This window comes from Eretmochelys imbricata, chromosome 25 (assembly GCF_965152235.1).
Source record: "Eretmochelys imbricata isolate rEreImb1 chromosome 25, rEreImb1.hap1, whole genome shotgun sequence".
Classification (NCBI taxonomy): Eukaryota; Metazoa; Chordata; order Testudines; family Cheloniidae; genus Eretmochelys; species Eretmochelys imbricata.
This window is the reverse complement of record NC_135596.1, coordinates 2,818,295-2,832,089: the sequence shown is the minus strand read 5'-3', so window position 1 is coordinate 2,832,089 and position 13,795 is coordinate 2,818,295. Positions and strand designations below refer to the sequence as shown.

Sequence of the window (13,795 nt, the reverse complement as noted above, 5' to 3'; positions counted from 1 at the left end):
AACAGGATGGGGGAAGAACTAGAGAGGAAGTCGATCCATTAATAAATGAGAAGATAGAGGAAATTAATGAGGACTCAGAAATTACTGAGATGCTGTGCTTGTTTTTGCCTGTAGCAAAAGAAAGACCAGAGTGGTGCCTAGTTAGGAAGTGAGCTGGAGAGAGCTACTTACACACTGGTTGGCTTAGGTAGGGTTACCTTACACCGGTATTTTCCCGGACATGTCTGGCTTTTTGGTTCTTAAATCACCATCCAGGAGGAATTTTTAAATATCTAAAAACATCCAGGATTTTGCCATTATTATTTTTCCCCAAAGAAGAGTTGATCATTCAAGAAAGAGAGTGAATGTTGATTACTCAAGAGAGTGCCCGTTTTTCCCCCCAGCTCCCAGTGCTTGCGCCGCAGAACAGCTGTTGTGTGTGGCTGGGAGGGAGAGGGGAGAAGGGAGAATGCGGCGTGCTCAGGGGAGGAGGCGGGGCCAGGGCGGGGATTTGGGGAAGGGGTCCAATGGGGCAGGGAGGGGTCAGAGTTGGGGCGGGGACTTTGGGGAAGGGGTTGGAATGGGGGCAGGAAAGGGGTGGAGTTGGGGCAGGGGCAGGAGAGGGTGCGAGCAAATCCCTCTTCCCCCGCCCCATGGAGTGTCCTCTTTTTTGAATGTTCAAATATGGTAACCCGAGCTTAGGGAACTAATGAACTTCTCTGTAGCTGGCAGTAACTCACCGGGAACAATCTCCCCCCCCAGACAGCCCTGCATGCTCTCTGATACTTTTGTGTAGTGGGTGGAATTGGGAAGGGTACTCTGAGCCAGCAGGAGCATCCGAGTGGGGCCCAGACAGTTGTCATGTTCCTGCTTTTTGTGTCCAGCCTGAATTGCCAGAAGCCACCTTTGGTATTAATGACTGCAAAGACTTTTGTGTTGGCTCAGTCTGGCAACACTCCTCCCCACGTAGGCAGGGAACAGTGCTCTGCTGAGGTCCTCAGGGTCTAAGCAACTTGCATAAGATCACTGCCCTGCTGATCTTAGCTCTTTTCACAACCCCCTCATTCCACAAGCTTGCTGGGGGCTTTGCTCTCCTTCGCACTGCTCTGAAGGATGGACGTTGGGCCCTTTAGCCAGTTCGTGCTCCGTGTCTTACACTTGGGACCGGGACGCTGGAGCCTGTGTAGAAGTGGTGGTACCACGGGTGCCCGAGCTGTGGCCTTTCCCCCTGCTCCCCCTCTTCCCCCAGGGCCCTGCCCCTTGGCCAGGCCGGAAGCCAGAGGCTGGCCATGGCAAGAGCCACCCAGGAAACCAGAGCTGCTGTGCGGAGCCCTGAACCCTCGACCTGCGCTGGGCAGGGGACTGGGGTGCCCGAGAGCAGACCCCGACCCTTGTCTCCACCCCCAAAGGTGTGCCGCCCAGCTTCTCAGCTTTCCTACCATGAAGCACAGCAGCCCCTGCTGCCACTCTGCGCCTGCCCAAGGCTGCTACACCCATGTTAAAAAGTGGACAGGCATGGCCCTGCAACCTCCCGATTCTGGCACCCCTGACTTGGGGCCCTCCTCTGAACTGCACTTTGCTGGTCTCAGGTACTTCTGGCCTCCATTGCTGTAACATCTGAGCACATCACAGTCATTCATATATTTATCCTCGCTACATCCCCTGGGGTAGTGCAGTACTGTTATAGCCCTTGTACAGGTGGGGAAGGCAAGCAAAGAGAGAGTGAGTGACTTGTGTAAGGTCACACAGACCCTATGTGGGGGAAGCAGGGAATCAAACCTGTTCTTAGGAGTGTTAAGGGGGTGCCCCTAAACACTGAGCCTAAATCCATACCATAATCAGGAGCCTAAATCCATACCATAATCCTTGTGTCAGCCACGCTCTTCTCCTGCATCCCTGGTGCATTTTCACTCTGAGATGTCTTGCAGACAGGTTCCTCATTCGCTATAATTAGAATCTTTTCCTTGCAGATTTCAGCCGAAACAAATGGTTTCTGTAACTCTTTTACCACTTCAAAGTGTAATTCTTACATGTACAGCTCAGTGATAAGAATAATCACATAACCTTAGTTTGATTTCACACTGTTGCAAAGCTGGGTTTCCTTCTTGTCAGTAATTGGTGCAGTTATTAGGTCACATGACAGTCCTTTCTGAGACAGAATTTCCTTACCTGGCTGTTTGCCAGGGTGCACACGTCACGGTTTTCCTGGTGTTCTATCTGCACCTATAATAAAGACTATGGATACATCAGGTGTGCTGGCCTCTTTTGCCTTCATCCAAATGGACCTTGTTTTGCTACCTGTGCAGTCAGTAGGCTTTCGTAAAAAGGTTTATCTCCGTCTCTGGACATGTCTCTCTGCCCTCACCCACTGACTATCACACAATAATAATGCACAGTAATTTCAATGCACAATAGTTTCTGCATTGTCCTCTTTTCCTGCTGTTTGTCTTTTCTTTTCTGTGCAGGTGTCCCCCCACTACATTACTGGTTTTGCCTGGGTTGGGCTGAATTCATTTTTCAGGCACAAATTTATAATGTAGCGAATCTAGCTTGGCCTCTCCTCACATCTGAGCCCTGGCATCTGCTTCTCTTGTGTCCAGTGCCATGTCGTCTTGTATCAGTTTACCATGCAATGACCAGACATGCCTGCCAGCTGATTCCTGGGTTTGGAATGTCCCTGGCCGGTTGGGTTAAGTGCATTCATACAGTATGTTCCTGGATGGCTGGAAGAGCTTCTCCTGCGCTGCCAGGGGCTCTGTAACAGCCTGCTGCTGCGCTCCAGGCAGCATGGGAAGCTGGTAAATATGGGAGCAGGCTGTTCACAGCAAGCCTTACCGAAGGAGCTCCCTTGTCCAGTTCAGTTGCAACTTCACAGGCTTCCCATTATGGCTGAAGAAATGCCTGGCTTGCCCTCTAAGGCAACTGGATTTATTTCCGATCACTCAAGCTTCCTCACAGCAAGTCCAGCCCTCTCTGCCTTCATAGAATCATAGAATATCAAGGTTGGAAGGGACCTCAGGAGGTCATCTAGTCCAACCCCCTGCTCAAAGCAGGACCAATCCCCAATTTTTGCCCCAGATCCCTAAATGGCCCCCTCAAGGATTGAACTCGCAACCCTGGGTTTAGCAGGCAAATGCTCAAACCACTGAGCTATCCCTCCCCCCCAAAAAGCCACAACTGTGCATTGGCCAGGAATCGAACCCGGGCCTCCCGCGTGGCAGTCGAGAATTCTACCACTGAACCACCAATGCTATTTGCTGGACATGCGCTGGATATGGGAAGGCAGGCAGTCCAAGGGTGTTAGGGAGCCGGGCCTGGGGAGGATCCATTTCTGGACAATGCTGTCTTTGGGCTGGAAGCTGATTTGTTCTTTACTTGGGGGTCTAAAAACACTCAAATCATCCCACATTTCAGCAAAGGCATTTCAAACAGCACTGCTACTGTCCTGGACAGCCACTAGGGGGTGCCAGACACTGGTACTCAATGCCCAGTCTGGTAGCTGGGGACCCAGGTGTGTGCAGGGTCTGGCCGGGGGAGGGAGTCAGTCCAGGGGAGCGCTGGATATAGGAAGGCGGGCAGTCCAAGGGTGTTAGGGAGCCGGGCCTGGGGAGGATCCATGTCTGGACAATGGAAGGGAGAGAGCTGGAATGAAGCTATAATAGAAACCCCCTCTAGAATGAGATGGGCTGAGTGTGATGTGCATTGTCATTGTAGCGCTCACTGTTGTAGGCTCTTTCACCCATCGGGGGCGGGGGGAGGCTGCGCCTTCCTGCAGACTTTCTGGGATTTTTGCAATGCAAGTCAATACGATCTTGGATTCCGGTGTACGGTGACGTATGGCCTGTGGAGGGCTGGCAGTGGGGTCATCAGGGAAGGCAAGCCTCTTTCACTTTCTTCTGAGAACTGTAAGACTTAATCGCTGCCAGTGATGCAGTCTTCAGTTCTGGTTTAATAGCACTTGGGAGCTGTGCAAGGGGCAGGAACCCCCGACCTTAAAAAGTAGGGACTGTGCTGCTTGGACACCATTGATCACTCTGGCCACTAGACCTGCCTCTAGGCCAGTACCGCTTTTCCTTTGGTCCATAGGGAGAACTCGGGTTGTGTGGGGTAGCTACACTTCTGTGTGACCAGCTCCGAAACCATTGTGATGATGTCCTAGTTTGGGCAACTGCCCCCGGTATGTTCTGCTCCGGGGTCCAGCCAGGGCACCCACTCTAGGCTCCAGCCCCTCAGCCATCACCTCTCTTGGGTGGAGACCAAGTCTCTTGTCCTCCTGACCAGGGTTGTTCCAAGCTGCACACTTCCCTGCCTACACTGTGAGCTCCCCAGCAAGTCAGACTGCCTCAGCCAGCCTGCTTGGCCTTCCTTCCTCAGAGGCTATCAGCAGGGTAATTGCATCATTAGCAGTCACCAGACAGCCCTTTCTAAGGGTAGTGTCTACACTACAGCTTATGTCAGAATAACTTATGTGGCTCAGGGGTGTAAATCAACCACGCCCCCGAGTGACATAGGTTACACCCACAGACGCGCCGGCGTGGGCAGTGCTGTCCGTGGGAGAGCTTCTCCTGCTGCCCGCAGAGGCGGTTTTATTACACCAACAGGCGACACAGCACCCGACTCATTCACTGCAATGCACCGTACAAGCTGTACGTCCAGTGAACTCCCCCAGTGCCTTTCTGCATTGACTGTGGCCAGGTCTACATGAGACACTTTTGCCGGTAGAGCAATGTCAGGTATGTGATTTTTTTTGCTACATTTCTATGCCAGCAAAAGCCTTCATGTAGACACTGTTATGCAGTTAGAGTGGCATAAAAGTGTTTTTGCAAAAAGTGGAAACCCACTCTTTTACCAGTCTCAGCTGCATCTCCACTAGGCGGGCTTGCCGGCATAGCTGTTCCAGCAAACCCTTCCTAGCATAGACAAGGGCTTTCTCGCTGCCTTTTCTCTCCTTCTCCCAGGGCCAATGGAGAGGGGCTATTAGGGGTCAGTTCTGCTCTGTTCCCACATGCCCTGAAGCCTGGCCTCTCCCTCACCTCTTCCCAGGGCTGATGGAAGCTTGTGATGGATGGAGTGTGAAGCATGGGGGGGGGGGTGTTTGTGGTTACTGCACCTTGAAGGACTGGCACACAGTGTTGTAAATGGTCACAATTTTATCTCATAAATGAGGTGATATTTAGTGCACTTCGTAAAGCCCCAGCTCATGGGTCATGCAATCAGCTTGCATTTAAAAAGAAAAGTAGCTTTCTAGCCCCTATGTTTTTTGAGGAAAGCTTGAAAACATGGCCAGAGAGTGACTTAAAAGAGCAACAGCCAGGAACAAAAAGAACCCCAGATTTATTAGGATTAAAAAATCCTCTTGTGATTTTTAAACCAATCTCGAGATTTTGGGGGGCCTGATTCATGGTTTTTCATTGTTTGGGGTTGACGATGCTGTGTAGAGACATGTCATTGGTCAGTGGCTGCAGTTGCAATTAGTTGGCTACTGAACCCAAGATGGAACGAGTGGGCTGGGAGTAGCTTTTTACTTGGGAGCCCCTCACTGTGCTAAGGAGATTTGTATGTATTGTTCCAAGCCAGTGAAAGTCCCTGTAGTTCATCCCAGGGGCGGGCTTGGCTGAATAGAATTCCTGGGAGCAGTGATGGGTGGGAGCAGCCTTTTAATGGGAGACTTTTTGAAACAGCAAGGTGACCGGTGAGGCAGCATGATTAAGAGACCAGAGCACTGCCCTGGCCAGGAGACTGGAAGAGTCCATGACTGTGCCTTGCCTAGCGGGCTGGTTTGGGCACAGACCACATCTCCCTTCTTTTCCTCCCCTGCTTTCATGGCCCTCTCCAGTGGGGAAGGCAGGACGACCCTGCATATAGAATGGTCGGGGGCAGATCTGGAATCTAAATACGAGTTTCTTGGTGGGGGTGGAGGTTTGCATTGCCCTGACAAACCCAGGAAACTGGCTTGAAGCCATCAGTGAACTGGCTTTCCCCTCTACCCCTCCCCGTCCCCACAACCTTTGCCATAGGTCACCTGAAGCCAAATTCTGCTGGGTCTTCCCCAGTCCGACTTGCACCTCAAGCTGCTTCATCTCCTCGTGTCCTGAGGTCAGCGGCGGAAGTACTGAGATGGTAAATCTTTCTTATTCTTGCTTTGCACCCCCAGCTGCAGGATGGGCTGCTGCTGACCAAAGGCCAGAGCTGCGGATACAGTCCAGCATTTTCAGAAGTGGCCCCTGAGGTTCTGGATGCTGCAGTTTCTGGGTGCCACATGTGAGACACCTCAGGTTGGATTCCCTGTTGGACAGTCATTCAGACCAGAACTCAGTGCCGCCATTCTGCTATGGGGGTGTTTCGCACCCACGGTGCACGAGAGTAAATGGCACAAGCTGCAGGGCAGAGGAGAATCAGACCTCCGGGGTGTGATTCTTCCATGATGCTGAGGACCGTGATCTCCAAATGAAATCAATGGGAGCATCCAGAGAGCAGTAGCAGCCCGAGGTGTCTCATGTGGGAGACCTAGTCACTGGGGGACCAGATAATTTTGAAACCTCTGGCGCTGGTCTCCCTCTGTAGCTCAGGTACCGATCACCATCTAGCACACACCCTGTTGTGGTTCATTGCTACAAGGGAGGCGCAGCACTCTGCAAAATGACGGCACAGCCTGCAGCCCCAAACCACACTCTTTGTGGTGCCTTACACTGTCGCATGGTCCTGTCCCTGCTGCAGCCCACTGCCAGCCCCAGGGACATTTTGGCCTCCTGCCCCTTGCCATCCACCCTCTTGCAGTGCTGATGTTTGTGACAGTCTGTTAAACTCGGCTCTTGCACTGCAATCACACCCACCACAGCTCAGCTCCCTAATCTCATTCTTTCTGCTGCCCCAGTCACCAAGAGCAGATATATGATGATGTGGAAGCAGTTGGGCCAATTGGCATAGGGAAAGGACGTCCGTTATCGTCTGCTTCCCGGCTCCCAGCAAGTCCCCGCTCTGGAACAGGTACGTACCCCAGACTGGAGCAGGGGTTATGGCAGGGGGTATGTAGCCAGCACTGCAAATAAAAAGGTGGCCACTGCCCACTAGACACTGTTCAGAGCACAGCTCGCGAGGAGCTCACCATCCACTACACGTGTAGTGTGCAGCTCCACTCTGAAAAGTGAGTGTGCAAACCTGAACCCCCCCCTCTTCCCCCACTCCCTGTGTGCATCAGAGACATTTCTGATCAGCTCGGACCAGGGGAGATGCCATACACTTCTGGCGCTCAGACAGCTTGAATGTGGCCAAACACCAACTCTGGGACGCCCATGACTGCCCGAGTCCCTCAGTGGGGGCCCGAATAGCACCTGGCTGAGCTTTTGAGAACTCAAGTCAGAGCGAATAGAAACTGTGTCTTGTGCTTCTGCAGCCTGCTAGCGCAGCATGGGGGAAAGGGGCTGTATTAGCACTGTCAGAGCCTGGCACCAAGGTGCCCTCCCCCATCCACTTCCCCAGGAGTTCAGACACCAGAGGGGTCATTGTACTGTCCAAGCAGCCACAGGTGCCCAGGAGCAGCTGGCTGAAGGGTCTTGAGGCCATGGGGTGGATGCGGAAGGCAATGGCATCTGGGCCTTGGCTATGTGGCAAAGTTTTATCATACAGTGTAACCCACAAGAGAACCCTCCTGTTCCCTTATAACACTGGCATTTTCTGTTTACCTTAATCCCGTCCCAAGAGACATAAACTAATTGAAACAGGACTGCTCATACCAGAGTCAGAATGTCCACATGCAGGGATAGAGCAGTCTAAGATACACACCTTGGGTTAGACCCCAGATCCTTCCCCTTGTACCCAAGGATAACAGCTGCACCTGGAGAGCACAGCACCCTCTAGCAGTGGGGTTTGGAAACCTCAAGGGCCAGGGGCCTAGCTGAGTCGCAAGTCAGCTTGGGCACCCAGTGCTAAGAGCAGATTTTCAAAGACAAAGCACAATCCACCTCTGCTTTGAAAGTTCCCCTTCTTGGCTGAACACCCAGAATCCTTTGCAGAGCCCCAAGGTAAAGTCCTCGGTCTCTGTTTCCTGCTGGGCAGAGGCAGGAGCATGAGTGAATGCGCAGTCAATGCGTGGATGACCGACAGTGCTGTCGAGCAGGGTACCGTGTTATTATGGTGATGTGGTGGGATTCTGGGGAAGCGATGGCTGGAGTTCTGAGTTCCAGCCACATCAGTATCAGAAAGATGTGCATCAATTCGGGGGCGGGGAAGTCAGAGCCAAAGTGAAGGGGCTGGAGAGACCGATTACTGACCCTTCCTAAAGACTGGCTAAGCAACAGCAAAGGAGGGACCTGAGAATGGTCTCCAGGTATTTGCAGAGGACAACATCATAGAAGAAAGAAACTACTAGGGCATTCAGTGCCCTCCTGCCAGTCCAGGATGCCCCCTGCAAGGGGGAGAGGGGCAGGGTAAAATGTAAGCCTTCCTGACAGCAAGAGGGCTCTAGCTGTGGAGTCATCTCCACACAGGAAGCCCCATCATTTGGCACAGAGAAGACAGGGTAAAACCCTGGGGGCCAGGCTCTAGGGCTGGATGGGACCCAGCCTCCACCTCCGATGCCGGCAAAGCATTCCCGCCAGCCACCTCTTTGAGCTTGTCTCAGCACGCAGCTTTGCCACACCAGCCTCACTGACTCCTCTCCATGCACCGTTTGTTTGTACAGGTGCCAAGCTGACCCTTGACAGATTTCCCCCACCGCCCACTGAGCCCAGGTAATCAATGGATTTATTTATTCAATGCTGCTCACATGCCGAAACACTGGGCATCACCTAGCGCATTTGCTGTGCTTCTGCAAGGGCCGCTGTTTTAGCTGAGCCCTGCGGGACTGAACCGGGCAACCACAAGAGCTATAAGCATGCGGCTATAGCATGAGCCACAGCTGCCTAGCCAGGGCTCCAACAGCGTCCTCTGCTCTGGGGATCTGCAGAGAGGCCCCGTAAGAGCCTCAGGCAGCCAGCACGTTCAGGTCACATTTCCAAAGTTCTCTCTTTTCCAGCATGGATCTCACCCTATGGCCAGGGCCAGACTACAGCGGGACAGCGCCACGTCCCACACCAGCGGAAGGGGTTTTCCTGTCAGTGCAGTTCACCCTCCTCTCCAAGGGGCAGCAGTGGGGTTGACAGACACTTCTGTTGACCTAGCTGTGTCTATAGCTGGGGTTAGCTTGATCCACCCACGTCTCACAGGGTTTGAAATTTTTCACAGCCCTGAGCGATGTGGCTAGGTCGGTCTTGTTTTTGGATGTAGACCAACCCTAAACTGCACAGATGCGGAACTGCAGAGCACACGTGGCTCTGGGCAGAGATTTCCAGCTGGGCCAAAACAGGACAGAAGACTGAGCTCCCCACTCATGGGATCAGCACAAACTTCTCTTACTAGGGCTCTGTGCTAAATGCCCTGTGTGTCTCTAGGGGCCCTGGGCTCAGTCCCTATCCAAATGCTTATGTGTGTGTTGGTGCCGTTCCCAGTCCCCTGGGCTAAGCTGGGCAGGCGGAAGGGAAGCACTGTTTGGTTGATAAAGGTAACTGTGTAGATGTAACATGATTTTTGCTTGGGAAACTCAGCCATGAATTCGGTAGAGCCCTCTGTATAACTGTGCATTTGGCTGTATTAAAATTCAACAAACCCAAATGTTTCAACCCTACCTGAATGAAATACTTTGTTTTACTTTTTCTGATGGAAAATTAAGGATTCAGCAAAATTAAAATTTTCCCACTGAAAATTTTGAATTATCAAAAAGCTGCATTTTCCACTATTTGGATGAAAAATTCCTGACTCGCTCTCTCCATGGGGTTGCCAGCTCAGTCTGGGCCTCAGGGCTCTGTGGGGCATTGGTTCTCCGAGTCCTTGTTATCCAGACGGAAGTGAGAGCCCGGGAGCTATAATATAAGAAAACAATTTTAAAAGCCTATTTAAAACAGTCTGTATCATAAGGAAGCCTGATGGTTATAACCCCATGTTTGGCTTTGCAGTTCATCTTTGAATAAGAGGCCCCCACATGGGTGGCGTTAAAGAAAGGAACGGAGCCTTCACCTTTAAAATTTCAAGTTGTAGTTTCTTTATCTTCACACTGCATTAAAGCCAGGGCTTGCTGTGGTGGTTTGCATGGAATATACCTTAGCTTAGCAAATGGATTGGTGCAGAATGATTCTCCAGGTCATCTATGGGCTCGATTCACTATAGACCCGCCTCTTGCGCAGTCATTTACACCAGACATGGGAGTGCAAAACAGGCCAGGGATGTTTCACTCTGGCTCTGTGCCGGAGTAAATAGCTGAACACACTGCAGGGCTGTGAGTCAGGCCTGATAAAGTTAAACACAAAGGCACTGATTCTGTGCTCCAGTTCACTGGTGTAAAGCTGACACAGAACCAAGTGGAGAATCCGGCCCGAACAGTTTAACTTCTCTGCTAGTTTGGAACGCAGCCCCCAAGCCCTGGACAGATGGAGACCTTGGGCTGTAGTGGGGCATCCCCAGCAGTGGAAGCGGGCTGCGGTGTTATTGCCATGGATGATTTAATATGAACTGGACAAGGGAGGATTGCGGGGGCGGGCTGCCTCTCCTGAACATTCCGGAAGATCACTGTGACTTTTCCTGGCTCTGCAGAAAAGCCCAGATTTCAGAGCTAGGCGGGAAACATGTGAAGAATCTCAAACAGTGCAAGAAAGAAGAGCAGACGGACAAGGAAGTTCGGAAGAAATTCAAGGTGAGCAGCAATGGGCCCTTCTTCATAGCAATCCCCCCATGAGGTGCAGTCAGTCATTCATTCCCCTCCTGCAGCCACAGTGAGGATGGTGTCCTATGTGACAGGGATTTCACACAAAGCTAGAGAGAGATCTCCTCTATAAAACAACTCTTAATAGGAACCCAGATCAAAATCTTTGTTAGCTTAGACTTAACAGTCTTAGGTCCCCCACTACAAGATCTGCCCTAGCTCAAGTAGAAATGATGGGCTCAGTGAAGAAATAACAGTGTCAGGTTCCCAGCGGTGAAGTCCTGAATGGCCACCTGCCAGAACACCCCACCAGCGTGACCTCACACACCCCGTACTTGCAAGGTCACGTTCTGCAGCCAAAGTGCCGGTCCGCCATTCCGGTGTGATCCGGCCCCATCCAGCACAGCCGTTCTCTGGCCAGTGCCGTCCGGCCATTGCCGTGCAGGAGGTGAGGGATGATCTTAGAGATCCGGCCTGGCCTTACAGTCTCTGGTGGCATATGAGCACCTCTCAGTCTTTAACATGTGTATCCCCATAACTTCCCCGCACACGCAGTGCTGCTAGCCTCAGGTTGCCGATGGGGAGCTGAGGCACAGAGAGGCTTGGCCAAGGTCCCCCAGGACGTCTGTAGGCCAACAGGAGTTGCAGCGAGGCCTCCTGCCTCCCAAGCTAATGCCCAAAGCACTGGGCCATCCTTTCACTCTGTCAGAGCCATGGCTGATTTGGGCGCTTTTCCTGTCAATGCAGCCCTTCCTCCACCGCATCCCCTGCAGAGCTGTCTTCATCCCCACAGGCGCTCTGCCCCCAGCCTCCTCCCATCCCACATTCTTCAACATGCCCTCGCACCATGCGACACCACTTCCCTCCCACATCCACTGTCTGCTTCCTGAGACGTGGCCTACGGGTGAGAGCGGACTGGGACAGTGGGCCGTGGCGGGGGGAGGAGTTGCTGGGGAATGAGGCTGTGTCAGGGTGCAAGGGGGAGCACGGCTGTGAGCAGGGGTATGGGGCTGTGGAGAGTGCATGGTAATGGGGGCATATGGAGAAATGGGCCACTATCTGGGGGCTGGGGGAAGGGAGATGAAGAGAGAGCTCGTCTCTTCTCCACTTCTTCTACCCCAGTCTCACCGCCCAGCTCACTTCCCACGTCCCCCCATGCTGCCTCCACAGAACTGCTCTGTCTGCCCTCGCCAGCTCCCTCATTCACACTGGGTCATGTGAAGCTGCCGCCTGGGGGGGGGGGCGAGCGGGGACGTGGGAGGGGATGACGGAGGGGAGCGGAAACATGGGGAGGGAATGATGGGGTTGAGCGGGGACGTGGGAGGGGATGACGGAGGGGAGCGGAAACATGGGGAGGGAATGATGGGGTTGAGCGGGGACGTGGGACGGGATGACGGAGGGGAGCGGAAACATGGGGAGGGAATGATGGGGTTGAGCGGGGACGTGGGACGGGATGACGGAGGGGAGCGGAAATATGGGGAGGGAATGATGAGGGTGAGTGGGGACATGGGACGGGATGATGGGGGGCGAGCGGGAACATGGGGAGGGAATGATGGGGGCGAGCGGGAACATGGGGAGGGAATGATGGGGGTGAGCAGGGACATGGGAGAGGATGACGGGGGTCGAGCGGGAACATGGGGAGGGAATGATGGGGGTGAGCGGGAACATGGGGAGAGAATGATGGGGGAGAGTGGGGACGTGGGACGGGACGATGGGGCGTGAGTGGGAACATGGGGAGGGAATGATGGGGGTGAGCAGGGACATGGGAGAGGATGACGGGGGGTGAGCGGGAACATGGGGAGGGAATGATGGGGGAGAGCGGGGATGTGGGAGGGGACGATGGGGGGAGCAGGAACATGGGGAGGGAATGATGGGGGTGAGCGGGAACATGGGGAGGGAATGATGGGGGTGAGCGGGAACATGGGGAGGGAATGATGGGGGTGAGCAGGGACATGGGAGAGGATGACGGGGGTCGAGCGGGGACATGGGGAGGGAATGATGGGGGTGAGCGGGAACATGGGGAGAGAATGATGGGGGAGAGTGGGGACGTGGGACGGGACGATGGGGCGTGAGTGGGAACATGGGGAGGGAATGATGGGGGTGAGCAGGGACATGGGAGAGGATGACGGGGGGTGAGCGGGAACATGGGGAGGGAATGATGGGGGAGAGCGGGGATGTGGGAGGGGACGATGGGGGGAGCAGGAACATGGGGAGGGAATGATGGGGGAGAGCGGGGACGTAGGACGGGATGACGGGGGGCGAGCGGGAACATGGGGAGGGAATGATGGGGGAGAGCGGAGATGTGGGAGGGAATGATGGGGGTGAGCGGGTATGTGGGAAGGGAAGACGGTGGGTGAACAGGGACACAGAAGGGGATGACAGGGGTGAGTGAGGACATGGGTGAGCGGGGACATAGGAGGGGAAGACGGTGGGTGAACATGGACACGGAAGAGGATGACTGGGTGACCGAGGACCTGGGCGAGCAGGGACGTGGGAGGAAATGACAGGGGGCGAGCGGGAACGTGGGTGGGGATGACAGGGGTGAGCAAGGATGTGGGTACAGTGCTAAAAGTGAAATCTCTGCAAGCTGTGTGGAAACTTTTTAAATACACCATAATAGAGGCTCAACTTAAATGTATACCCCAAATTAAAAAACATAGTGAGAGAACCAAAAAAGGGCCACCGTGGCTAAACAACAAAGTAAGAGAAGCAGTGAGAAGCAAAAAGGCATCCTTTAAAAAGTGGAAGTTAAATCCTAGTGAGGAAAATAGAAAGGCGCATAAAGGCTGGCAAGCAAAGTGTAAAAATATAATTAGGAAGGCCAAAAAAGAATTTGAAGAACAGTTAGCCAAAGACTCAAAAACTAATAGCAATTTTTTTTTAAGTACATCAGAAGCAGGAAGCCTGCTAAACAACCAGTGGGGGCACTGGATGATCGAGATGCTAAAGGAGCACTCAAGGATGATAAGGCCATTGAGGAGAAACTAAATGAATTCTTTGCATCAGTCTTCACAGCTGAGGATGTGAGGGAGATTCCCAAACCCAAGCAATTCTTTTTAGGTGACAGATCTGAGGAACTGTCCC

At 53.2% G+C, this 13,795-nt stretch overlaps 1 protein-coding gene and 1 non-coding gene across 2 annotated transcripts in view; one reads left to right on the top strand and one right to left on the bottom strand.

The window, feature by feature from the left end:
* Positions 1–13,795, top strand: part of PRAM1 (PML-RARA regulated adaptor molecule 1) — a 35,936-nt gene that overhangs the window by 3,925 nt on the left and 18,216 nt on the right. Inside the window, exons 3-6 of the mRNA XM_077842092.1 lie at positions 5,997–6,099; positions 6,854–6,966; positions 8,660–8,708; positions 10,603–10,702. Of these exons, the coding sequence (XP_077698218.1) occupies positions 5,997–6,099; positions 6,854–6,966; positions 8,660–8,708; positions 10,603–10,702 (365 nt within the window). The remainder of the gene's footprint in view (positions 1–5,996; positions 6,100–6,853; positions 6,967–8,659; positions 8,709–10,602; positions 10,703–13,795) is intronic.
* TRNAG-GCC (transfer RNA glycine (anticodon GCC)) lies at positions 3,160–3,230 on the bottom strand. Its single transcript has one exon. It is a non-coding gene; the product is annotated as a tRNA-Gly (tRNA).